This window comes from Psittacula echo (genome assembly GCF_963264785.1).
Source record: "Psittacula echo genome assembly, chromosome: 2".
Classification (NCBI taxonomy): domain Eukaryota; kingdom Metazoa; phylum Chordata; class Aves; order Psittaciformes; family Psittacidae; genus Psittacula; species Psittacula echo.
In genome coordinates, this window is record NC_137737.1 from 72,010,824 (window position 1) to 72,038,177 (window position 27,354).

At 43.3% G+C, this 27,354-nt stretch overlaps 1 protein-coding gene across 3 annotated transcripts in view; it reads left to right on the forward strand.

Moving 5' to 3' along the window:
• SLC22A23 (solute carrier family 22 member 23) overlaps positions 1-27,354 on the forward strand; it is a gene marked incomplete at its 5' end in the record, with an annotated part of 111,537 nt that overhangs the window by 72,719 nt on the left and 11,464 nt on the right. The window contains 4 exons of one of the 3 annotated variants that reach the window (XM_080611197.1): positions 7,796-7,964; positions 13,145-13,276; positions 19,717-19,799; positions 25,303-25,405. In XM_080611197.1, the coding sequence (XP_080467323.1) occupies positions 7,796-7,964; positions 13,145-13,276; positions 19,717-19,799; positions 25,303-25,405 (487 nt within the window). Of the gene's footprint in view, positions 1-7,795; positions 7,965-13,144; positions 13,277-19,709; positions 19,800-25,302; positions 25,406-27,354 lie in introns of all 3 variants that reach the window. The other 2 variants (XM_080611196.1, XM_080611198.1) reach the window with 2 other exon arrangements.

The window sequence follows — 27,354 nt, forward strand, 5'->3', positions numbered from 1 at the left end:
GTATATAAGCAGATGTGCTGGATTTTATTTATTTATTTCTTCCCCAAGCAGCCAGCTGCAAACTTAAAGGCTTGTCTGGGAATTACTAAGTTTTCACTGAATTTTATCTGGTCAGCTAGCCACAAGTGAGCTTGGGGGCTGTGTTATTCTAGGAACAGCCAATGAGATGATCTGTTTACAGCAGAGAGCAGATCCCGTGGAGAGCATTGGAGGAAGAAGAGGTCCCTGAGGTTTGAGAGAGCTTGGTGGGAATTAGGAAATACAGCAGCAGCAGGGATGGGGTCATCTCCCAGCAGACTTCAAGGTTGCTGCGACGGAGGTGGCGAAGCTCCTCATGCCAAAAGGGTCAGCTCAGGGAGCACAGCAGTGGTGGGACATGCCTGAAGTGCTGCACAGCTTGGAAAACTAAGTGCTCTGAGATCTCTTTTATTTCCTTTAGTGCTTTGTTGAAAAGCAGAGTCCAAATGCAAAATCCCGTTGTAGTGTCCCAGCTTGCACATTACTCTTGACTGAGCTGAGCAGCCACTGGGGCAGAGAGGCAAACACAGCCCCAGTGCTTTAGGGTGCTTACCACCACTGTGAATTTCTGGTGTCCTGCATTTTACACTTCAAACTGTGTTGCCTGAGATTTCTTCTGCTTAACTCATAGTATGGGTCTGGTTCATCTGAGTCTGATTGGTTTTCTCCGTTTTGGGATAAGGGAACATCTGGAAGGGTCCTTAAAGGGATGGAATTAAGAGTGTTGGGAAATATGGGGGAACTGTCAAAAATCATTCTGTTTGATTTTGGGTTTTTTTCTTGATATAATGTGAAACTGTGAATGTGAATCTAGAATCAGACTGTCTCCTCAGGGATTTTTTTCAGTGGGAATGCTGTTGCCCAGATTTGTGCTTTGTCCTGGCCATTTTCTCCAAGGGACACTCCTGTATAATTACAGTCTTGGTGGTTCATTGACTAAAACTGGGTGGCAGGAGAAAACTGCAAGGGCACGAAAGCAGTTAGCTTGTAGTTTCTGATGGAGCTAGCACTTGGACTGCAGTTTAAGAATTGCTTTGTGTTTTGGGACTGGAGGCGGGTGAGTGAATGCTAGAGAGTTGTTCAGGCGGTGTGATTTAACCTCTTTTCCCTCTTGATGTATTATTTGCAAATGACTTTTTTTTTTTTTTTCCTTTAAATAAAAGTATTTGCTGTTCATCCTTGTGCAAATATCCTATGAAAATAAATGTCAGCCTTTGAAGACAAACAAGAGGGTTTCCGAAAGCTGAAGCAGATGATGTATTACCAGTGCGCAAGCATAAGGCCAAGTGAGAAGTGACGGGATGTGGCACTAAGCCCCCTCATGGCAATGACAGCTCAGCAGTGGGGTTTGCAGGAGGTGAGCTACACAGGGCTGTGCTCTGTGGCAACGTGAGCTGATGTTAACCCAGTGTTATAGTATTGACATGAGACCAGGGAGGAGTACGTCCCATCTCCTCTAGGTGGACTGCTCCTTCCACAGCAGCAGGTGGAGAGGGTAAGAGATGTGCAGTACCTCATCTGCTTACAGCCTGACTCCAAAAACATCTTCCTTTCTGCTCCGCTTCCTGGGTTCTTCCAGGCGTACCTACTTCCACAAGAGGCAATGTAAATGACATGCATCGGTTGAAGTACCATATAACTGTAGTGAATTAACTTGCTGATACTTATATGCAGCTCCTTTCTGGCAAGACCAGAGTTGCGCTTACAGAAGGGCCTCTCAGTGCTCTAGGATGGGTCTGCTTTTCCCTGGGAGGGATTGTACAGATTTTCCCTTTGCTTGAGCTTGGCCTTTGTCACTGAAGCTGTCAATATAGCTGTGGTGGTTCTCATTCCCTTGGTTAATATTTTAAAAGTTTTCTCATGGGATTTCTAAACAACTCAGTAAGAGATCTTATAGGACAAAGTGTGTGTGTGTCTGTGTCCCGAAGTCTCTAAGCAGGCAGATTTGCACAACCACACTCATCCTCTCATGGATTTCATTCATGCATGTTCTCACACCCATGCACTCTCAGGTACCAAGGTATGTGTCCACATAATCCAGCCAGGATCGCTTGTGTGCCACACATGACAAGGCAGTGACTTTTCACATCTCTGAAGATGTTCTTGGCAGGGAACAACAAACCAGTTTGGGGTTGCTTTTCATACCATCCAAGTGTTGATGTTTACAATTTTTTCTTTATTCTTTTTCCTCATCCCTTGTAGTTCTCAGGCAAACTTAATGAATTTTGGTTCTCTCTCTTCTTCCCCCAGCAGTAGTGATATTTTCTGACACCAGTCCTGTTCTTTATCTTCTTGATACCTTATCTGTAGGTCAGATTGTTCTTCCTCTTGTTATTTCAATAAAATCATGGGTAGGTAGGATGCAATTGACATAATAAGCATGTGCTATTCATTTAACTCATGCTCTGCCTGCCTTTCTGGTGCCTGCTTGTTTGCCTGCTCTCACACATGCATACACTCATACACACACACTCTTTTACTTTGCCTTTGTTCATCCCCACTATTAATACTTCAGATACAAATCACTGCATCCAGACTTAGAATCATAGAACCATAGAATAGTTAGGGTTGGAAAGGACCTTAAGATCATCTAGTTCCAACCCCCCTGCCGTGGGCAGGGACACCTCACACTAAACCATGTCACTCAAGGCCTCATCCAACCTGGCCTTGAACACCGCCAAGGATGGAGCATTCACAACCTCCCTGGGCAACCCATTCCAGTGCCTCACCACCCTCACAGTAAAGAACTTCTTCCTTATATCCAATCTAAACTTCCCCTGTTTAAGTTTGAACCCATTACCCCTTGTCCTGTCACTACAGTCCGTAATGAAGAGTCCATCCCCAGCATCCTTGTAGGCCCCCTTCAGATACTGGAAGGCTGCCATGAGGTCTCCACGCAGCCTTCTCTTCTCCAGGCTGAACAGCCCCGACTTTCTCAGCCTCTCTTCATAGGGGAGGTGCTCCAGTCCCCTGATCATCCTCGTGGCCCTCCTCTGGACTTGTTCCAACAGTTTCATGTCCTTCTTATGCTGAGGACACCAGAACTGCACACAATACTGCAAGCGAGGTCTCACAAGAGCAGAGTAGAGGGGCAGGATCACCTCCTTCGACCTGCTGGTCACGCTCCTTTTGATGCAGCCCAGGATACAGTTGGCTTTCTGGGCTGCGAGCACACACTGAAGCCGGCTCATGTTCATTTTCTCATCAACCAACACCCCCAAGTCCTTCTCTGCAGGGCTGCTCTGGATCTCTTCTCTGCCCAACCTGTAGCCGTGCCTGGGATTGCTCCGACCCAGGTGTAGGACCTTGCCCTTGGCATGGTTAAACTTCATCAGGTTGGCATCAGCCCACCTCACAAGCGTGTCAAGGTCCCTCTGGATGGCATCCCTTCCCTCCGGCATATCAACTGAACCACACAGCTTGGTGTCATCGGCAAACTTGCTGAGGGCGCACTCAATCCCACTGTCCATGTCACCGACAAAGATGTTGAACAAGACCGGTCCCAACACTGATCCCTGACGGACACGACTCATTACAGGTCTCCAGCTGGACGAAGAGCCATTGACCACAACTCTTTGTGTGTAGCTATCCAGCCAGTTCTTTATCCACCAATGAAGAACTTTACTCCATTACTTATGGAGTTATGTGTCTGCCCCCAGTTACTGTTCATTCTATGCCAGAATGTGTTTCTGTGCATTAGTAGTGAGGTTACTTTGGGTCCATCAAGCGGCTCCCAGAAATGCTTGAATCCCTCCTAAGAAGGGACATAGTTCACACCAGCTCTCCCTGTGTCAGGTTTGTGGACTGTGAGGCTACTGATCATTGATTTGGTCATTTCTGTAGCAGAAGGACATACAAGATAGAGTCCCAGAGGAGGATTTCTGTGTGGTGTTTCCACATTTCCCAGCCACAGGTATATGCTGTGCAACGAGCCTTATATGTTCAGTGTCTTGTGTTTGTGGTGCCTGTGGGCCTCAGGTTTGCGTCACATGTGTGGTAAGACAGTTGTTTTCAGGCTGGGTCATACTTACAGCGTGCAGTGCCGTTCTGCTCCAGGGGTTTCCTGGGTTCAGTTTCTGTACTTGTGATGTCCAGTGCTGCTGGGTGTCCATTGATGGCACAAAAATCTGTCCCATGCGTCCAGGGCGTGTCTGGTTTCACTGCCCAAGTAGTGGAGGACTGCTTTGTGTACAGGTTTCAGACTTAATGGAAACTAGGCATCAAAGTCAGATGTGCTGTGCAGAATAGAAATGCTGGGCAAGGAAGCAAAATCTTTTCCACAAAATCTCCTTGCCCACATGTCCTGGGTTCAGCAGTAGCAGTCACTTTTTCTGCTTCTTAGTAGCTGGTGCAGTGCTGTGGTTTCGACTTTCGGCCTGGGAATAATACTGATAAAACCGATGCTTTCAGTTGCTGGTCAGAATGTTTACCCTGAGCAAGGACTTTGTGAGTCTCATGCTCTGCCAGGGAGGAGGGAAAGCCGGAAGGAAGCAGAGACAGGACACCTGACCCAAACTAGCCAAAGAGGTATTCCATACCACAGCACGTCATGCTCAGATCCCACATTTTCCATATACCCTCACTCTCATCTCAGTGCACTGTTATCTTAGTGCATGGACCAATCCCTATAAAGCTGCTGAGTCCATCCGGTCCATGATGTTGGGCTCCATCTCTTGTAACAGTCTTTCAGGGCAGGAGAAGCTGTGTGCAGTGTTGGATCGTTGCCTGCTGATGCTGATCGTTCTTTTACCGCAGAACTCGTCTGGTTCTATCAAAGTTCATTCTCTGTTGGGATGATGGCCGGAGGGAAGTCAGGGCCAGTCGCTGGTGACCTGCAGACTTCTAGTTGATGGGCTATAAAAGTATTATGTAGCAGACAACAGCATACAATTGAGTTCACTGCTGGGTGGGGGTGAGTTATCCGTCAGCGGGTGGTGAGGTGTTGTATTCTCTTCCCTTGTTATTTCCTTTATCATTATTACTATTAGTGGTAGCAGTAGTGATCTGTGTTATACCTTAGTTACTAAACCGTTCTTATCTCAACCCGTGGGAGTTGCATTCTTTCGATTCTCCTCCCCGTCCCTCCAGGAGCAGGGGGAAGAAAGGTGGGGGGGGAAGTAGACTGCGTGGTTCTAATTTACGGCCTGGGCTTAAGCCACAACACCACACAAAATTTTCCAAGTAGAAAAAACAGATGTATCCTGGAGTTTTTTGTGTTGATGGTAACTTCCATGATTTGTGTGTCTGACAAGGGCTTTCTCCATGCTCCACGGAGTAGTTGAAGTGGAAACCTTTTCAGTGAGTGGGGAGCTGGAGCTTTCTTACTGTTATTTGCCACAAGTGGATGATTCTGATCTCTGTCTTGTAGTGATTTTGTTGGTAATTTATAATGTGAACTAGGGGGAAATTGTTGCATCCTCAGAGGCCTCATGCCTGGGTGCATTGCAGCACCAGCGGGAGCATCAGCAGGGTACAGGCGTTCACCTTTTCTGGTGCTGGGGTAGAGCTGGGAAAAGGCTGACTGATAAATGTTTGCTAAAAATGGCAATGCTGAATCTTTTATCATCTAATATTGATGCCAGAGATGTCGGAAAGTCAGGAGGCTGTTCCTGATATGTAGAACATTTCAACAGGGATGTGATATTTCATATACACGAAGAGCCTGCTGACATCACTTGAAAGTCATGCTCGCCCAGCTACAACAAGGATTATTATTTTTTGGTCTTCTCCAGCTTCTTTTAGAGAAAAGGTCAAAAATTCATCGTATGCATGTGATAATCCAGAGGGGAAAAAAATAGATATTGAACAATATCTGAAGTTATTTCCTTTCTCTACAGTGGATAACTGCTGCGTATGGAGTTATGCACTATGCACCACTGACACAATAATATAACATATTATTATTTCCACATCTCTTTCTGACTTCATATAAAGGTTGTTCTCTTGGTTATTTTTTTCTATCTGATACGAACCCAAGTAATGCAGTTGAAATGCTGAAGCCTTACGTATCTAATGCAGACTTCCCGTTCCTATAGCAACAAAACTTGTCCTGGTACTTAATGAAGGACTATTGGAGTGTGAGTAACTGTGACTTTTAAGGTTTGGAAAAACAAATGGAACAGCTTTATATTTGAAGATTAAAGAAATAAAGCGGAAGTGACCTCTTTGCATAGAATTTAAAAAATCACCTAGGCTTGGGATACTTCATTAGTAAGAATAAAACCGTATTAATGTCATAAGGAGCTCTGTTTTAATCTAGTTTTCTAATTAAAATGTAAAAGCCTTTTGTAACAAGTGACAGTCTTTGAGGTTCCCCCCCCCCCCGCCCTGCCCCCTATCTTTTCCAGAGCTGCTGTGTTTGTGGTTAAGCTAATGTAAATTGGGATTGCCTTGCAACAGATATGGTTTTCATATGTATTGGGAAAAATCCATTGATAGTATTTGTCATTGGCTGAAAAGGGGAGGGGAAAATGTGTGATGTTTAACTCTACATTTGATCTACAAGCTAGTTCCTGGTCAGCTATATTAAATCAGTGTTACACTGATAAATGCTAAACAAGCTACGGATGAGAGAGTGAATGAATGAGTAGCTGTCATCTCTTCCTCTTATTTTATAGCATTTCAATTACCATTTTAACAACCATTAAATTCTAATTTAAAACAACCATAGGAAACAGTCCAAGGAAAAGCAATAATACTGACAACAATGTATCATGAATGCTTACGAGCCTATGTTTCTGTATCTGCATGCCGATAAGTACTACACAACTTGTGGCAGGTTTATTGTGCTTAATTATTCATTTGTAGAAGTGAATGTGAGCGAATGGGAAATACGAAGTAGGGGCTTCTGTAGCAATCTTACTGGCAGAAAAAATTGTTTGAATATATTTCCACAAGGCAGTCCAATTTTTCTGCTATTTCTTCTGTGATTTTTTTTAATGTTGTTGTTTACTTTGTGGGTTTTTAAAGCTGTGATTCTGATATATTTGTCTTCATTTCTGAGGGCTGAATAACGATAGCCAGAACTCAGGATTTAAGGAAGCTTAAGAGATCTTCTGAGCTCACTTGTTACAAGGTAGTTGAGATGACCAAGAATGCCAGTGATTCTAGTAAATTGCCCCATGGCAAAAGGGAGGATGAGGAACAGGAGAGGAGAGGTGGAAGTTTGGCTACTTTGAAAGTTGATCAAGATTAGTTATTGCGAAAACAAAAAGCAAACCAGAAACAATCCACTCAGCAGCAAAATCCAGCTTGGAAACAGCCAAGTTGTTGCATATTGAACTGTGGGCAGGTGGCATCCCATATGAGCTGGGAGCCTGTACCCTGCTGGGAGCTGTGCTCTTCTGCCTCCCAGCAAACTGATTGGAAGGTTACGCAGCATCTTGAGAAGTGTGAAAAGGCTCAACCCAGAATGTCTGGATTGTGCTTTACCTTTCATTCCCTTTTGAAAACAAGTATCTTACCATTTGGTAAAATGCTTCTCTAGGCAGAGACTGAAGAAAAGCTGACAATGAAGATACAGCAGATCTGCAGGAGATGTAATAGGTGTATGGAAGTTGCAATGTTTGTGCCACAGGCAGCACTTAATGGGGTTCGCTGTAGCTGCAAGGGTATTTGAAGCCTAAATACGGGAGGAAACAAGATTTATGTGATTCTGCATAACTTTGGCCAAAGGTCTTGAAGGACATTAGCTTTCTGAAAGCTTCTTAAAGAGATGCTCTGTGGGTGTCTTTGTTGGAGGGGCGGCTAATGCATTTGATTGTGCTCTGTGTTTCAGGGATAGAGCTCTGTCCTCCTGGGCACCGGTTCATGATCACCATGGCGGCGAGCTTCATTGAAATGGCTGGGCAGTTCCTCATGCCAGGGCTGGCTGCCCTCTGCAGGGACTGGCAGGTCCTCCAGGCAATCATCATCTGTCCTTTCCTGCTAATGCTGCTTTACTGGGTGTAAGTATTTCTTCCTCCTGTCATGACAAAGACAACATGAGCTCCCGGTGTTCGACCTGGGAGGTGTTTCACTGTTGGGAGGTGTGCACACTTTACAAAACGTATGAGTCTTTCCCTTTGTTCTTCCATTCACCTTTTGCAAAGATCTGACTTTGAAATAAGAAATAAGTTTATAGTTTGCTGTAGCACTCACATAGGCTACATGCTGCGACATGGTGGGGACTCAGGAGAAGGTCCTCTTTCAACAGCGAAGTTGTACTTTGCTATTATTCAGTCTGTCACTTGCCCTTTGAAGATGAAAACAGCTCTTGAGAGGATGCATCTCAGCCTAGCTGTTGTCAGACTTTCTGCACAGCTACATTTTCTCTTAAAACCTGTATTGTTGTTCTGGGCTGTCACTGTTGGTTTCTTTGGCCAGGGTTAACCAAAGCTAGGATTAAAATAACATATGTCAGCTCTTGAACAAGCGCACTTGGATGTCTTGTGTGCGTGAAGTAGCCAGTCCTGAACTAGACTGCCTGCTCGGTTTTGCCCAAATTAGCCCATGCTGTGCCAAAGGTTGGGTGGACACTCTGCACTGGGCAGTGGCTTGGGATTGCTCCCACAATAAATCCTCCTCTCCTGCTCCTCTCTGCCTGCTGCACCAGCAGCACTGCAGCATTGGTACAGCCATTCTGAGAGAAGTAGAGTGGCTTTTCCTTGGGGATGGTGCCAGGTCCATCTCCACCAGGACTTTATCAACCTTCCCAAAAAAATTCCTTTGTTCTTCTGTCTTAATAGTGACACTCAGTGACGGCAAAAACAAAAGAGGCTTATGCATTGTTGTACAAAGCCAGAACAGTAAGAACACACTAGATTGTTCCTTTTAAAGATAACACTTTTTTTTGTGTACTGTGAGGGGCCAAGCTGCCAATTGTAGTGCCTGACGAGTTACATGTAAAAACTTGTTACAGTACATAAGAATTTTTGTCAGTTATACGTTTTTTCTATTAGCACATGAATGCCTTGCAGAGTTCTTCTGTGTTCATGGTGGTAACCCTCAGTGGGGATTTCTTCTCTTGTCCTCAAGGTAGGCATGCCACAGCTTGGGCTGAAGGCAAAACGAGGCACACAGGAGAAAGTCACAAGTCCTTTGCAAGATAACGTTTTGGTGTGGTTTTCCTCCTCTCCTCCCATTTTCCAACATATAGTATCTAAACAGTCTCATCTTGTCAGTGTTAATCTTTATGATGAGTAACCACAAGTGTTCTTGTTAATGCGCTGTTCTCCCAAACCTGCCATATGTTATATATGTGCAAACACGTGCAGGTCTGCTCCAAAAGCTCCTGCTTGGATGCCTGCAAGCTGGAATGATTTGTATCCACCACTGGATAGAACCCAATATCAAACAGATATTTGTGTCCAAAAGGACAGTGCAATAGCGTGAAGACACCTAACGAATGCGGTAGATGACATGGACAGCAGTAACCCCTCAGCAGTCTTCTGGAGGTGGCACGTTTTCCAGGTGGCTGAGTCAGGGTCTCGTACATTCCTGTTGAGAGGTTGTCTCTGGGTGACATTGAAAGCAATAGGAAATGCTAACATTTGTTTCCTAATCTGCAAGGGCTTTTTTGCCTTTTGGCTGGATGGGACAGGCAGACCAGGCAAATAGATCCGATGTATATAATGTGTGATATGACAGCTTGATAAGCAGTGGTAATAGCCAAAGTAACAGGATTTGTGTTGCCCAATGTTTTTGCATTTGCAGAAATTAACTCTGGTTAGGATGCCTGTTTAATTATACTGTCGGTACAGTATGCACTCTTCTCTTAGGCTTTTCTTTTCCATCTGTTGCATGTTCTCTAGAAAGTGCTGCCATTTTATTACCTCTTTCCTTTCCGCTCCTCCCCTCTTCCCCCAGCATTGTGTTGGGGAACAGAGCGTGGACCCCCAGCATATGTTACAGATGAAGGAAGAAAACTGACTTGGAATAAAAGAACTGGAAAATTGAACTGCTCGTTAATTCCCCATCGTGTACCCAAAGCAGTGAGTTCAGTAACAGATGCTGTGATTGCCCCTGTGCTGCTTCCTCCTTACTCTCTTTACTTCCATCTCTCTGCAAAGAGCTGTTTGCCCCTCCTGGCTGGGGCTTAACCCTTTCCCACCTACAGATTTGCTCTGCTCCTGACCATGTGCACATGAGAGGCTATATACGCCTCCTTCATTCTAACCAAAACTGAAGAACTGGGAAGGGGTGGCCAGTTCTCTTCTGATGCTGTTAGGTAGGATTTAAGTGTTCAAGAGCTGTGTAGATGAGGCCCTCAGTGATATGGTTTAGTGGTGGTCTTGGCAGTCCTGGGGTAATGGTTGGACTTGATGATCTTAAAGGTCTTTTCCGACCAGCTGATTCTATGATTTACCCTCACAAGACACAAATTTTTAATAACTGGGCTTGTTGCCCTGGGGCAGACCTCTACTTGACACACTGCACCCTTTTGTGATGTCGTGGTTTAAGCCCAGCCAGCAACGCAGAACACGCAGCCGCTCGCTTACTCCCCCCTCCTTCTCCCCCCCCCCCTCCTCTCCCTACTCCCACAGGTTGAGATAAGAACAGTCCAGTAACTAAGGTATAACACAAACCACTACTGCTACCACCAATAATAATAATGATAAGGGAAATAACAAGGGAAGAGAATACAACCGCTTACCACCCGCCGACCGATACCCAGCCCGACCCGAGCAGCAATCCTGCCCTTCCGGGTAACTGCCACCAGTTTATATAGTGGGCATGATGTGCTGTGGTATGGAATACACCTTTGGCTAGTTTGGGTCAGGTGTCCTGTCTCTGCTTCCTCCCGGCTTCTCCTCCTCCCTGGCAGAGCATGAGACTCAAAACGTCCTTGGTCAGAATAAACATTACTTAGCAACAACTAAAAACATCGGTGTTATCAGTGCTGTTCCCAGGCTGAAAGGCAAAAACACAGCACTGCACCAGCTAAGACTGAGAAAAATGACTGCTACTGCTGAACCCAGGACACGTGAGCATGAGTTTGCTCTGCATCTGGACGGGATCATGGTTCGCCTTCCAGCTACCTGTGGTACCTTCCTGGCCTCCTTCTGTCTGTCAAGGATTCTTCTCTGCTCTTAGGATTTCTTGGGCTTAGGATCTTTTTTCCCTTCACCCATCTGTCCCCTGTTCTTCTGTTGGACTGCAAAAGGCTGGTGCTTTCCTTGCTGATGGAGGAAGTAGAAGATTATCAACCAGGTGCCTGCAGTCAGCTCAGCTTGGTGATCTGAGCAGCTGCCCACCCTTGGCAGAAAGCTCTCTTAGCTTCATTCAACTAGTATTTAATACCAGGTGATGAAGCATGAGGTTTGATCAAATTCCTGTGCAGAAGTTAACAGAGGTCAGAGGTTTGGTTTTTAAGTTTGGGATGGTATTCAGCAGCCGAAAGTGCAACAGTAGGTGCATACAAATGACTCTTGGCAGCAGGGTCCACGCTGCACAAATGAGCTCAGGCACTTGCACCCAGATGGGGTGGCCAGCATTTCCACTTGCTGTGCCTGATAACCTGGGCTCAAAGCAGGCCAGGAGTTCTTAAACATCCTTAATTGAACCTCTCACTGCTCACACAGGGTAATGGAGCAGTGAAAAGTGTGAGGCTTCAGCACTTCCAGTTTGTGAAACCTGCTTGAGCTGGAAGGTAGAGATGGCATTTGTCCCCGCAATGCCCGTCCCTGCAGCTCTCTTCCTTTCCCTAGGAGTGGGTGCTTGCCATGAGGCTTGTTGCTTGGTAAGGGGACCATTCAGAAGCACAGCTTTTTAGGCTAGTGGCTGAGGCTGTCCCTTTCTGGAGCCAAACACCAGGAGATTCTGCACTCAAAGAATTCTTTTATTTCAAGAAATGCTTTTGCAGTGCAAGACTTGCTACAGGAGGGCATGCGGAAGCATTCATGCAGCACCAGTGGTAGGTAGTAAATAAGCTGTCAAACTGAATGGCTGTTACATACTTCTATTGCCTGATATCATGTGAATAGCAGTTCGCTTGACTTCTCTCAATTGTGGGGTTTTTTCCCCCTTTTTAAAAAAAGTAGTACGTTCTCTAGGATGGAGGTTTCACTAAGCTGTCTTCCAAATTGCATCAGCCTTAAAAGTACCATAATGGTGCAATTGCCTGGTCCACTGCTTAGAAGTATAAGAACTGAGGTAGCATCCACAGCAAAGATCAGTGTTGTGAAGGACTTTTGAGGGGGGTTTTATATACTGGAAGTTAGAAGTAGTTGTTAAATTTGTTCTTAGAAAGGTTTATTTGGAAAATGAGGCCTGCACAATAAAGAAAAATATGCTTGGAGTCAACTGAAAGTTTTTATATCTGTAGAAATATGGGAGGTTTTGGTTGGTTGGTTGAATATCTATATATTAGTTTTGCTTTTGTATTAAAATAAGCTCATGTTAAAGGAAGACTAATCAGTTAAGCTAATGAATCAGGTGAATATCAGCACTTGAAGGAAACGCAGATGGAAAATAAGCTTTATCTTGTAACACGATGTGCACATGTATGTTTTTAAGGCAACTCTACTAACATAACATTGTCTTTATCTTGAGAACCTTTTAGAGAAACAATTGGCTGTTGTCTGGAGTATACACAAGACTGACCCATATAAAAGAATGGCTTAAAGTCTGCATATGTGGGAAAAGATTTTTATGTGTTTAAATATTTAGATATCTGTTCCATTATAATCCTAAAATGTAATTCCTCTCTTTCCTCTCCCTGTCTTTACAAAAGAATCCAAATCACTTCTGTCAGCTATTTTCCTTCTTTGGTCTGAATTGCCATGTGTTAACTGCATATCTCATTCATTCCCTTCTTGGCAGCAAGTGTCTATTGCAGGCAGTGCTGCCTCCTCCCAGTTCTTTCAAAATTGTATTAATGGGCAAAATGCCCCTAATACATTATAAAATTCTAATATGTCCTATTTCTATGTGGCAGGACAGTTCCTATATCATTTATGAAGCAGTGTAAAGGAAAATGCCATTAATTTTCACATTCTAAATTTGTTTTCCCTCTTGTTTCATAAGTGATTCTTCTTTTTTGAAAATAATTACATAGCTTGAATAGTTAAATGAGCAGCTACACATTATCAGTTCTTCCTCTGACAAAAACTTGGAAGCAACCCTGACCTGTTTTCCATCTTTGAAGTATTTTCCCAGAGTCCCTTCGGTGGCTGATGGCTACGCAACAGTTTGAGGCGTCCAAGGAGCTGATCCTTCAGTTCACACACAAGAACAGGATGAACACAGAAAGTGACATCAAAGGAGTGGTGCCCGGTGAGTAGGACAGACAGACAACCTCAAATCCCCCCACTCTTCTCAGAAGGCTGCACGTGACATTGCTGACTGTAATTAAACAATCTATTTACTGCCTGTGAAATCATCCCATTCATTCATTCATTCATTTTGCTTTTGTTGAAAAACCATTCCAAACTCTAGCAGTGTTTAAAATTACTCGGCCTGTTGAACGGTCCTAGTAATTGCACTCTCATCTTGCACTTCCGTATGTTTGTAGAGACATCTCTTGAAGAATTTTGCCACAGCTACCCAATGTGCCACAGTCCTGTGTGCCTCTGAATGTTTTAAGGAAGCTGCTCACTGGGATCCTGCCCGTCATGCAGCATCTACTCTATTGGTTTGGAGAAGCAGCAGCATTTGAACCCCCAGTTCAAAAGTGCCTCCTATGGCAAACCTAAAACATGTTACAGTTTCTCTTTAAAGCCTTGCTCCAAGAGCCATTTTGCTTTCCTCTCCTGCATCATCTGAGTGACGCTGTTCTGGGGATCGGGGAGGCCTGCAAGCAGCAGCAGTAGGGTGCAGGTTTTGGTTGAGAGTCTTAATTATCAGTTCCTTGGTTTACTGATGCTTTTAGAAAGAGCTGATTTGTCTTGTCACTGGGATTGTCACTGAAATAGCCATGCTGCCTTTGTGCAGGGTGCTTTGCAGAAGAGACTGTGTGAGTTTGTCTCCAATTACAGCAGAGGTGAAGAGCTTCTGCATCTTTATCTCACTGGTGCATCTGTCACGTTTGCTTTGGGCTCCCCTCTTCCTTCTCACAGGCCTGATGGTGCCCATAAGCACCCGTTTTGCACTGTCACTTGCGATCTGTATCAGGCTACCCACTAGTCAGCAAACAGTGGAAATGTTTCTTTTCTCCCCCACTTTTTCAAGCCCTGCTTGCTCTGACCCCAGGGGCTACAGGGAGATGCCACCCAGTAGCTTTGCCCATGGGTAGGAGTGATGCTTCCTGCGCTTTGCTTGATACTCACTGTCAAAGGTCTCAAGCTACAGGGGTAACTGTAGCTTCAGTCAGTGCTAAAAGCATCAGTCAGCACTGGGACAGACTTCATTCAGAGTAGAAAAGTGTCACCATTAGCATCAGTGCCTAACAGATGAGGCAGTCTTCATCATTGAGGGGTGAAAAAGTCTGATTTGGGTCTGTGGTCTTCAAACCCAGGTCACTGCTCTGATTTCTGATGCAGTTGGCATATTGATGTTAATTAACCGCAGCATGGCTTTGCTATGTTAAATGCCATTTTTCTGGTAGAGTTGTGAAAAGCATAGGGGTATATGAGCAGCCATTAACCTAATGATCTCCACCCCCACAACTCCTTTTTGCAGATCTTCCCAAGATCAAATGATGGGTCTTGGAGAAATCCTGTCTCTGAGGCAATGAAATGTCTCACAATTAGACTTGGAGTTTCCCAGCCAACTCTAAATTTGGCTTTTCCCAGCTAGTCAGCTTCTGAATTTGCAGATTAAATAAAATGGTTCTTAGGAGAAAGAAGAAAATAAATTACCTGAGTTTCCTTTAAGGAAGACAATGAAGATGCAACTGTGTGGCTAGAGGGATTTATTTAAGCCATGTATAATGATATTGTCCATGGAGGAATACTAAGTGTCAGAATGGTTTTATGACTATTATTTGTGACTGATTACTTTTTCCAGCAGTTTCATGGTAGGAGTACACGTGGTTTAAGGAGGGACTCCCTTTCATGTGGAAACTAGAGCATTATTACACATCTTGATGCTATGGATTTCTCTGCCTGCACATACATTTAGATATAGCAGTTGTCAATGCCAAGGGAAGTGTAAACTTTGTGATACAGAATATGGTCGTTGATACTGGATTTGTTGGGGATATTGTTGGGATTTTTTAGTATTTCTTCCCTCATTTTTCTCGTTAAGCTCTCTCTGCACCCCCACACTCTAAGGCTTTTCTGACCCAGCTCTGGAGGGATGCCACATTTCTGTAGGGAAGAGTAAGAGAGAAGCAGTATCAAAAGGATTAAATGAGCTTAACTACAAATTTCAGAAGTGAAGGACCTTCCCTCTCGTTCTGGGTGTATGGGAGTGTTGATGCTCTGAGTGAAGACAGGAGAAAAGTAGAAATCCTGAGTGAAGAATGTGATCAAACGACAGGTCATGTGTCTCCCAGTGGGTTAGTAAGCAGAAGAAAGCATTTCTCTGCTTTTGTTATAATCACATTCCTATAGTTGCTGTAGCAGGGAGTGGATAAAAAGCTGATACACATCTGTGAGAAAGGATACCATTGAGCCTGATGCAGATATTCCCTATTTCCCCTTGACTCCATTGTTGAGCTTTCCTATCTGTGTGGAGGGTTTTTGTTCGTGATTTGGTTTATTCTTTGTTCTCCATCTGAAAAAGCTGTAAACTGTTTTGCTCTGGTTAGGGACCATTGTATTACTGTTTGTTATTCCTTGCTGCATTGTTGTAACTGCCTCCTGTGATTGAATTACTCCCAATACATTTAAGTGACAAACTGCTCACTTGCAGACCCTTCCAGCTGGAAAGCCCACTGTAATTTTACTCATACGTAGCAGTTAAATTATTGTATCCTATAAATCAGATCATTACAGGAGTTACAGTAGTCTCTGGGTTTGTTTAGGATAGAGAAAAAAAGGATCTCAGAGAGACCTTATCACCATGATCCAGTTTTTAAAGAGTGGCTACAAAGAAGATGGAAACTCCCATTTTACAAGGAGTCCTATGGAAAAGATATGGGGTAATGGATACAAATTACTCCTGGAGAGATTCCAACTGAACACAATAAAGAATTTTTTCACAATGAGAACAATCAGCCACTGGAATAATCTCCCCAGGGAAGTGGTGGATCCCCCAACCTTGGACACTTTTGAGATTCAGCTGAACAGGGTACATCTAGTCTAGACGGTGCTTTTGCCAGGAAAGGTTGGACCGGGTGATCCTTGAGGTCCCTTTCAACCTGGTATTCTGTGATTCTATGATACGTACCCGTTTTGGCAGCTGATACGAGTTCCATAATAAAAATAAGTAGCGTTCAAGTGGGTGAGGTATTTTTGGGATGTGAGAAAATGCAACTTTGAATTGCTGTCCAAGCAATGAACAGGCTTATTTTCTTTTATGAAGAGTTGCACTATTCGCATTGCCAGCTGAAAGCTTTTAGTGGTCCATTTGGCTATGCCGCCCGTAGTAGAAAGTGCCACTAAACTTCTGTAAGGCCTGCCTGTTCCGTATGGACTTGGCCCATGCGTTGAGTGGAAAAAAAAGAAAGTCAAATATATCTGCTGGTTTTGGCTCAATCCGTAGGGTGGGAGAAGTTTACCAGTGCTCTTATGGGAGATGGCTCTGAAGAGATTAACTGAATGTCTGGACGGTGGTCTGGCTGCAGTTTGAAAGGTCCTGGGGCAACCCCTTCCTGCAGAAATCAGCACAGGCAGCTGATGGGCAGTGCTTAGCCAGCAAGATAGTAGAGGAATGCCTGCATGGTAAACAAAGTGAGACAAGGGATGTTGATAGGAGGCTTGAGTGTTGTAAATAAACATTGCCCTTATCTTCAGTAGCCTGTCCCAGGGATGTAACATAGTGATGATGATGGTTGCAAAACACAAGAAGAGCTGCTTCCTCAGTGCCTTTAAATGGCTTTACTATTGAATGATTGGTATACTTTGTCATTTTTGGCAGGAAAAAAAGGCCTTCATAAAGAGATGTTTGGCTTTATGTGGTCATATTTTTTTCTTTAATGCTTACAAAATCTATGTGTGTTAATTAGACCTGGTTAAATCATCCCTAATGTTTTGAGTCTCCAAATTTCACCAGTTAGCTCAACGCTTTACTATCTTTTAGAAATAAAAGTTTAAATGCATTTTTGCATCAGGAGAATGATTATTCTGTTTTTTTAATCCAACTGCATATTGAAATGTCATTTATAAAACAGACTTGGTGAATTTTGTTGACAAATATTTCAAAACATTATTGGAAAAAGCTTCAGTCATGAGTAAATGAAATATTCTGATAATAGTTATTCAGTACAGGTTTTTCACTGTCAGTTTCTCCAAAAGCTTCCTCATCTGTTCCCCCTTTCTCTGTGAAAGAAGAAACAAACGTACATTTCAGTGCAGCTGCAGTGCAGTCGTTTTGACCTGAGTGGGATAAATGGTTAGGAAGTGTGGAGATCAGTTTAAAGAACTAGAGAAAAGAGTGTTTATAACTGCTTGACCAGGCTGAATAACAAAACCCTCTTTTTGCTCATGTCTAGATGAAAACACAAACCAGAGTGCTCCTGTGGACAAACACGTTATAGCTGTTCCTTTCCAAGGTTCCTCTCTAAGCTCAGAGAAATAATACTGATGTAATGACAAAAGTGACCAGCAAAGATCAAGCATCCAAGTAAAAAGGCCAGTGCTTTAGCATGCAGAACACAAGGTGGAGAGGAAGAAGGGGTACAGTGGTGACAAGTACTCTGTGTCTACGTATATGTGTGGATTGCAGTTAGGAAAGCTGTGGTTTTCAGGGGCTTTTAATTAAAGACAAAGAAAATTATCATCACCTTTCTTGCTACTGAGCTGCACGCTGCCGTGACTTTTCTTTTTATGCATAAGCTAGTTTTCTGGTTTGCTTTGCTGTATTATTTTTCCTAAGCATGAGGCTTGGATCTCTGTACTTACATGCTTTTTTTTTTCTTTGTTTCATTGGGTAAAGAGCAGAAGGAAGTGTGAAAAAGCCCTATGTCTGAAAGTCAGTCTCTTTCCCTAATAGAACAGATTAACTCTCCCTACAAAGCTTTACTCATATCCTTACACCCTCACACCTACTACTACGTTACTGTCTTAAAGCTTGTAGTAGATGAATAGCTAGGTGTATTAGCTAGAGAAAGCAAGCGAGTTCCCTGACCCCACAATACATGTGATGCTACTGCGTACAAGCCTGCCAGATGTGTTGCTTTACCAGGTCCTGTTTTTTGGTTAATGGTGCCAAACAAAATGCAAGGCTTGGGGGAAAGTCAGATAAATGCGGGGAATTTAGTTAAAACAGGTCAAGGTGCTACTTGAAGGCAGCCTTTAAGTCTTACAAAAGACTGTGTGTTAGCCAGATTTCTGTCATCAAACAAAACCAGCCAGTGATTCCTGTTACCTTCTTGTATATTAAATCAGCTTTCAGGAGGGGTTAGGTTTTTTCTGGTGGTCTCCTCTTGTCCAGGAGCAGGAACCGATGGAGTTTGTGCAACTCTTTCAGGATAGGCAGTACGTGATAAACAGTCAGTAACAAGAATGAAATTCATCAGTTAAGAAGTCCTCTACTGCTGGCTATGCCTACAGGAATGAAAGAGGAGAGCCTCTGTGTTCCTTGACTGCATCCCTGGTGAGGGCGGTAGTGACCTCTGACAGCAACAGGATTTAGAGGGGACAGAGAGAAAAAGGAAGTGCTCTACTGAGGACATGCCTTCTGATGTCACTGGGAAAAGCCAAATATGAAAGAAAATATTAATAATAATTAAAAAAAAAAGAAAATGGGGGTTGTCAGCCTCTATTTAAGCTTGAATGACTCTTTCACACCAGTTGAGTCCTCCACAGGCTCATGCTGGCCACACTCCAGCCTGTTGCAGCTGCTTTGTTCCCAGCCGACACAGTGACTCTTTGTCCCCAGTGCTACCTTTCCTCTCAGAGAAATTGGCTTCACAGGGCAGGAACTGCGTGGGGAGGGCTGGCAGCAAGCCTTGGTGCTGCCAGTGCTCCTCTGACCCCTCTGCACTGAAAGGGGAGAGAATGGATGAGTCTGGATGTGGACATGAGTGGCAGGAGAGGAGACCTTGGGAACCAAGTAGGGGTATAGAGCGGTACAAGGGGACCAGTGGACAGAGAAGAGAGGAAATAAGAGAGTATAAAGAGTTGTGGGGGCAAAGAATAAACACAGTTGGAGGGGACTAAGACAGGCAAAGGGAACAAAGGACTGTGAAGAATTAAGAGCTGTAGAAGAAGAGGAGTGGAGAGCTAGAGCATGAAGACCAAAAGGGTTGCAATCATTTGCTTTTCCCCTCCCTCCGGAACAAGCTGTTGAGCCCAGGAATTCAGTCTCAGTACTCTTGTGATATCCACTCTAAATTGTGTGCTTCACCTCCCCATACTGCCCAACTCGCCTCCTCTCCCTGCTGAGGTTTCCTCCATAGCTCTGGCAGTAGATAGTAGCAATGCACGTGCAGGTATCTGAAACCTCTTCATGGCTCAGATACGGCTCCTCACAGTGATATTTGAGGTGTTCTTTGTATTGGGTTTTTTTTAATGCTGATGATGTTAGAGGAATGTAAACGTTGACAAGTCAATCTCTGTTGAAATGCGAGAAGTCAGGTTGCCTGGGCAACCCTTGCTTGGCCTCCTGGTATGAAGGCATGATGATATAGCCCTTAATAACATGATTACGACCTATTTTTTCTACAGGGCATAGGATGGACGAATCAGTGCATAGGATGGACGATGCTGTGGGAATGAAGCTGTTGTCTGTTCCTCATTTGTTGCAGAATTTGGAAGGTGTGTAGTGAATAAGATAGAGGGTTGAAGAAGGAAAGAGGACAGTCTTGGGGAAATGAAGCTGAATGCTTTCTGAAGGGCTGTACCCATTTCCTGTGTCTGCCAGGGATGCTCTTATATGATGATGGAAATTCCACTGGAATCAGGCTCTTTCAGTGCTGTCAATAATCACAATTTCTTCAGTGTCTGTCTCAGGCATGTAGATCTGGGACTTGATTTGCAGAAAGCTGGGAGCATTTACATCAGTATCTGTAAGGGTTACTGCTGTGTGATTTTTCTCATTCTGGACACAGTTTCTCTGTATTTTATCTTCTTGCCTGCAAAACAGACATAATCTTTCTCCTTACTCTTACAAGAAGGTGGTGGAGATGATTTCATTGGTATTCATGAAATACATGAATATTCTGAAAGCACTGTAGGAATGTCTCTGAGGAAACCTGTGATTTTGTACTCTCTGGGAGGCTTGGATAATAAGGCTAAGGGGCACATGTTGAATGGGAAAGGTAGAGACATCATTAATAGCCGCCCATTTGCTGACTGCAGGGAGCATTCTGGGGGAAAAACTAATGTGTGATCATCTAATTAAGTGCTGTATCATAATGCATATGAGATATTGAAGATTGCAGTTGCAACCTTATGTCTGATTTTTCCTATCTTTTTTTCAATGTAATTGGAGATTCAGGATTGAAACAGATTATTGCAATCAGTCCTTTGCTACTACAGTTATTGAGTTATACGGTTGCTTTCATGAAACGAGTTTCATTTAAAATGCTGTTGGTATTTATGACCTGTGCTTCTGTTGGAAGGCCATTCCAGACTTGAAATTGCTCTTGTACTCAGGTACATCTTAGCATTCAATACAAAAGTATACTATAGGTGTCCAGGTTCTCTGTGGTTTGGGATTTTTAGCCTTCCCATTTGGTCCTGTCTGTGACTACCTTAAATCTCTTTTTTCCTGTGCTATGTGAGCAGACAACAGACTTGTTCCTTTGCTGAGCTGACGTCCTCTGCTTCCTTTCATTTTATAAATAGGCTTGCGGAAGCTTTTGTTTCTCAGGTATTAATAATCAGAATTGTGAAAGAGCACCAGTATTTCATTGTCTGAATTGCAAATACTCATGGACGCAATAAACTGGTGTCTTATAACGACTTGTGTTCAAGCAATATATAGCCAAGTCTAAAATAGTATCTTCTAAAAGCTTACCTTCCAGCAGAAGCATTTGACATTAGTCCCTAAGTACCTTACCTTGTATTTTACATTTTTAGTTGCTTTTGACACACAGGGTCTCAAGCTCACCTAGTTCCCTCTAACATCCCATTTCTGTGCTGTACTGCAGGCAGTGCCTCACTTTGTGACCAGCAGGCTTCATTGGCACATTCCTAACGTTGGTGCCAAGCTTTCAAGTGAGGTTATTAAACAAGATTTCTTTTCCTTTTTTTTAGAATGAGTGACCCTGCCACTAACCTCATGCCATCCACTGATGATTCCCATTTTTCTATCCCGTATTGCTGTCTGCCTATCAGTCAGCTCTTTACCCATCTCATAATTTCTGTATGTGACTTGATAGATTTCAATATTCCTCTACTTTTACTATTAGGCTTTCCAAAAATGCAATATATCAAGCTGCTAGTTCTCTGTGATATAAATAAATGAATAAGCACAAAGGGGATTAATTGAGACAGAAATCCTGAAAGGTATAAATAAACCTATGTAGGGTAACTCAGTGTGGCTGGGAGCAGGTTGTTTCAGCTCTGCATTTTGGACTGATATACCTCCTGCTGCAGAGCTGTCGTGCTCCGGGGATTGATTGAGCCTCTGTGCTGGGCTTCCATAGCTCTTTTTATGTTCAAAGAGCTACTGACAGTATCATTTAGCAGCCAGAAAAATCCAGCAGAAGTCCATCACCACAGGACATTTGTCATTTTGGACATCCTTTTTTGTCAGCTTGATTTGAGCTTTGTCTATTTCGTCTTTGCCAAGTGATGCAGAGATGGGTGGCTTCATTTGAACGCTTTAAAGATACTTTCTGATTTTGAAAGCTGTACTCCTGAAATGCAGAGGATCCCATGAGAATTCAGCAGTGTCGGGAGCTGGAAGCTGGTAGGGCTCCCCTCCCCATGAGACCTTTAAACTCTTACAATGAATAGTTTTAATTTCCAGTGAGGTATAAAGAGTTAGCTTGTTGACAGTTTTCCTACCGCATCCCTGAATAGGAAGCCTAGAGTGTGTGTGGGCTCTGGAGTATGGGAAAACTCATAATGGGCCTCCGAGTAAATGGATAAAAATATTTCTTATTTTCCACACTTGCTGTTCTGGTAAATCGGTCAGAACTGAAACATTTAATGCAAATTCCTTCTGAACTGGTGACTTCAGTGCAAACTCAAAGAGAGCATGGGGGTGTCCTGGTGTTATTCCAGTAACTGAGAGATCTATAGTTTGCTTCCATGGGTTTTTGAATAGGCATTGGCTTGACTTCTCATTTAAGATCTTAATGTTGAAGTCCAGACAGCCTAAGAGCTGTCACTCTCCAAATGGCCATCACAGACAGAGCAGGTCCTTTTGTGCAAGCAGGCTACTCCCAGAGACTGCAGGCCACTTAAATGAGAGCCAGTTCTGTAACTGATGACTTTTTTGCAAGTAGCATAGCATATTTGTTGCTATCTGAATGATATTTTGATTATTATAAATGGTTGATTTGGGGGGTGAATATCTAACTGGTATATATAGAAATAAAGGAGAAAGAAAGCCATCCAAAAGATAGATGGTGGTGGAGGCTTGAGGAGAGTCATTCGTCTGAAGCAGGTGAGTTTTGCTTGGAGTTTTAACACATCATAGAGGGATGGAGGCGTAAATAGCTCATAGAGCCAGAAGGCTTTCAATACAAAGTCAGGTGATGTTTGCATTCTTTGGTGGAAGGTTTGAGGACAGATTCTTCTTATTAAATATTATTTTCTTTTTTTCTTTCTTTCTTCCTTCCTTCCATTTTCTTTTTTTCTCTTTCTTTTTTATCCATGGAGTATAACCCGCATCAGAGCAGAAGCAAGGGTCCACTGAAGGGAGACTGCGGCATGAGGCAGGGTAGAGAAGAGGTGAAATCTCCTTGTGTGTGATCGTCGCTGCAGCTAAAGCAGAGGAGGTGCTTGAGGGTAGAACAGCAGTTCAGTGAAAAAATTAACAAGAATGAGTTTGGAAGGATTGATGTTTAAGAAAGGTTAAAAGGAGGCTTGAGTGCATGTGGGAAGGATGCATGACTATAAATAAAGACCACATGTATTGTAGCAAACCATCTATGAACAAAGCAGGAGTGGAAGGCAAAATAATGTTTGGCTCTCAAGAGAAGTATGACCAAGATAAGTGTTGTTTCTCATGATTTTATTGTGTTGTGGCTTAATAAAGCACGGATTGACCATAAAATCTACTTTCTCTTCTCAAAGAAAAGAGTAAAAATTACTTCGAGACGAAAAAAAACCCCAAATTAAGAAAATCTGAAGAATATGGTCTCAGGGACTGTCCTCTGTTGACATAGGAGATGTTTTACTTTGACAGGCCAGATCTGGTCATTCTTAGATAGTTTGAGATTGAACCCTTATGTCCACATGAAATTTGTGCAACATGTGTTGTTTGGGTGGTGATTTTCATTGTTGCCCTTCAGCTGAAATAGTAAACAGTCTTTAACAGCCTTTCGAAACGTTGTGCTGCTCCTAGTGCTTGCTTTGACTTTTGCTGTAGAAGGTGTGGCTTGGGCTCAATTACAGGCTTTGTAACTGTGTTCTATCTGTTTCAGTTGTTCTGAATTGTTTTATTCCCACTTACTCCTTTCCAGAATCTTGCTACAAAGAAACATTTTGACCTTGCTCTTTGAGATTAGGAACCATCTTTTTTGTTGCTTATTTTCTTAAGATAGCCCTGATCCATTGCTGAGCCTGCTGAGTGCTCCTGTAGTACATATGTTAATTTGACCAATTTCCTCTTTTGCTCCACCTCCTTCATGCTTTTGTGAGCTTCATGCTGTGTAGATTCTGGGAAGAAATGGCTGTTATCAGTTAGCAAGGAAAGTAGTACAGCAATGTTCTGCTCAAGTACATTAATGTAAAACACCTTTTGCCGCTTTTCTCAGAAACGTTCCCTGTAGTTATTCCGGATAGAAGACCAGGAGTGATCTACGAGCAGTGAATAACTCAACTATTTGCATATAAATAGTGTTTCTTTGTTTTATTATTTTTTTATGATACAATTTTCAAATAACAGCAGACAAACATGTCTTTTGTTTAATTTGTAAATTTGGGTGATTTATCTTGTTTCTCCCACACACACCCTGCTGCTTGCTTTTATTTTTCCCTGTCTTGCATCACTTAGAGATTGCTATTCACTGAAGCAAGGCAGAGGTTGGGGCAGGCCAGTGCGGACAACTGAGGACACTGTGCTAATTGTGTATGCATGAAGGGAATGGATGCACAGTTCAGAACAGGGCCATGCTGCCGCCTTTAAACACAGTCAGTGTAGAAAGCAGCAGTACAAGTCTTTGCCCTAAAAAGCAGTCCTAGTCTGTCCTAGAGCGCTTCTGTTTTGTGATGCTTCTTTATAGCTATGGCTTCTTCTGTTTTTACTGGACTTTGTGCCCAGCTGTGTCACTGGTCCAGTGTCCGAGAAACAGTAGTTTTGTTGGTGTGCTTGGGTAGGTGTTCAATCTCTAACCTAATGATATTTGGGAAGTAAGCAGTGCCCTTCATTGTTGTCCCCTATCAACAAGAATATCGAGTGCAATATTTTCAAGGCTTGTATGTTAAATAGCATTGCAAAGAAATGTAATCTTGGAGCTGCCCAGAGCTTTAAGGACATGGTGAGGCTCTAGTTCTGAAATGCAAAGGCATCGCAGCTGATGATACCCAGGGATTTTTCTTTAAGCAAATGTCTTCTGTTTAATACATCAGAACAATTTGAATTCTTTGAAATGGGGTGGAAGGGAAAAGGATGAGCTGACATGGTGTCCTAGCCACTTCTTTCTGAAACCTGGATTTCAACAAACCTCAAAAGATTCACACAAAGAATGAGTTTGAGCTTCAGTCCTTTCCATGGCTTTTCAGGTGTGCATTGCAGAACAGCAGCAGGTCTTGTAACTGCACAAGCACAGTTTTGCCTGTGGTGGGGGTAAAAATGAACAGAATCCTGAAGTTCTTTAGGAAATGTTGTATCATGGTTGGTGGGATCAATCTGTGTACTGCCCCCATTTTATGTGCACCTTTTAAGCTGGGAGAAGGTTTGGGGTGTGAAGGAATTCTTGGGCAGTTCTTCAGCCCCAAGAAGGTAAAGGGAAGCCTAGGAGAAAAGAAGGAAGCTGAGGTGGATTTAGGCAGGTTGCCCAGCCTTTTTATAGATCCTGTTAGAGTTATCGATAGTGTCCTGCTCTCCAGAGCATCCCTCAGAATATCTGTAGTTCACAAGCAAAGCTTCTCTTTCTTGTCCTCCGCAGTGAAATAATGATTTTTATTTGGTTTGTTTCAGAGCTGGAAAAGGAGATCACCAGGAGACCGAAGAAAGTCTGCATTGTAAAAGTGGTGGGAACAAGAAACCTGTGGAAAAACATCGTAGTATTGTGTGTCAACTCGTAAGTTCAGTCTCTGAATAGTTCTGTGGTTGGTGAACTGGAAGCAGTAATGGGAAATGATGGGGGAGCTCCTCTGTTTCATAGTGTGGGACCCTTTGCTAGTGTCTCTGATAAAAGATCCTGGAAAAACACCAGCTGATGCAAGGAGTTCTTTTTTATGGCAGATGTGGAGCAGCTCATCGATTGTTTCGGGCAGCAGCATCATATGTGTTCTCAGCTGTCATGCTGCAAGCGCACTGCTGTCACTGGTGGTCTCACATAGATACATGCTGGTAAATGCTCACGCATGTAGACTGCTGCTGCTTCTGCCATCCTGGCTGGTGGGATTTTTGAAATCATTAATGCCCCAGGAGTGTAAGTTCAAGTTGTTTACATGTGAAATAGCTGTGTTGCAGAGGAAGATGTTTCTTGCCAGTAAATACGAGCCTGCTCCGTTGTATAAAAGCTGGCCTTGATAGGTCTTCAGAAGCGGATTACAAACCTTGTGCAGGGCATGTAGGGAGAATGTGTAGTCTCACACAGAACAACATGATGCCTGTGTCCTAAGGCTTCAGCTTCGACATGCTTACATAGGCAAAACCAGGCATTTGCCTGAGGGTTTTGCAAGTTGCAGGCTCTGAGACCTTCTGTCCAGAACTGAGCACCTTGTAAAGAGGAAACAGATGGGCTGCAAATTTAGCCTCTAACCACACCAAACTTTCTGGGAAGGCAGTGGTAGTGGATTTTCTAATTGTTCAGTCTTGTAAAATGCCTATTTGAATACCTGTCATGATTATTTTTTTCAAGTGGAAGATGGGAACAAGCCTGCAAATCCCCCATCCTCTGCTCCATTTAGAAGTACATAGCTCTTGTGGCTTTTTCTTCATCACTTCAGGGCCCTACTCTACAGCCTTCACTCCTGTTAAACAGGCTCATGGATCAGCCATAACCTCGAGGGGACAGCCCTTGTGCCGGGCAGATGATCACCCAGGGGCGCATGGGCTTCAGGGCTCAGTCTCCTGCATTACTGGTTGCAAAACCAACTCTGGTTTTATGATATTTGTGTCTCTTGCACCTACCTCTGTTTCCTCTTAGGCTGAGCTGGTGGGTTTAGTAGCCAGCGTTAACTGTATTTGTGAGAAATGTTTACGTGGGGAATCCTCCCCTCCTCTCCCTCACCCTTTTCAGTTATGCAGATTTGGAAATCCCCTAAGCCAGAACTAGGCAGCCCAACTTCTAGCAATAGCACACGGAGGCTGCTTGCCTCCAAGTAAAGCATGGAGCAGATGTGTGTTTGGGGAAGTAGCTTTCATGTTTGGTTTTAGGGGATGGAAAAATAGTATGTAATTTTAGTTCTATTATTCCTGTTAAATGGGGCTGTGGTAAATTTTGGTAGCGTGGACATACAGCAGGTACCATTTACAGGGAATGATGAGACATCAAGGGAGATAAATGTATTTAGTTTTAAAAGCAACTGTTCTGAGCTGTTCAACAAGTTAAGATAATAGAGTAATTCCTGGGGAAGCAGGCTGGAAAGCGAAGTCCAAATGATACATTGATTTAGTTTACAGATCATGGCCTAAATAACAACTTCAGCAAGTGTGTTTGCATGCACAGAAGAGAAAGAAGATATGCCCTAATTAACTCTGTCCTTTTATGAATACTTTTTTGCTGTTTAATATTTCTCTTACGTGAGGAGCCAGTTATAATCTAGATATCCAAAGCTACTTACATTCTTGTGTAACAGCAAGTATAGCTAGGTTTTATCAGGGAGAAGGTGTTCAGTGTTGAGGATGTATTTTGAACTGTAGCATTGATTCACAAGATCATGGCTGTCATGCACTCAGCAACTGCATAGTCCCCCAACTGTTTTTATGCTTGTATTTTTACTCACTTGCACTGACAGAGCTTCTAATTACTGACCTTCAGGAGGATAGAGATGTATCAGTGTAATGGACCTGCCATTCAGT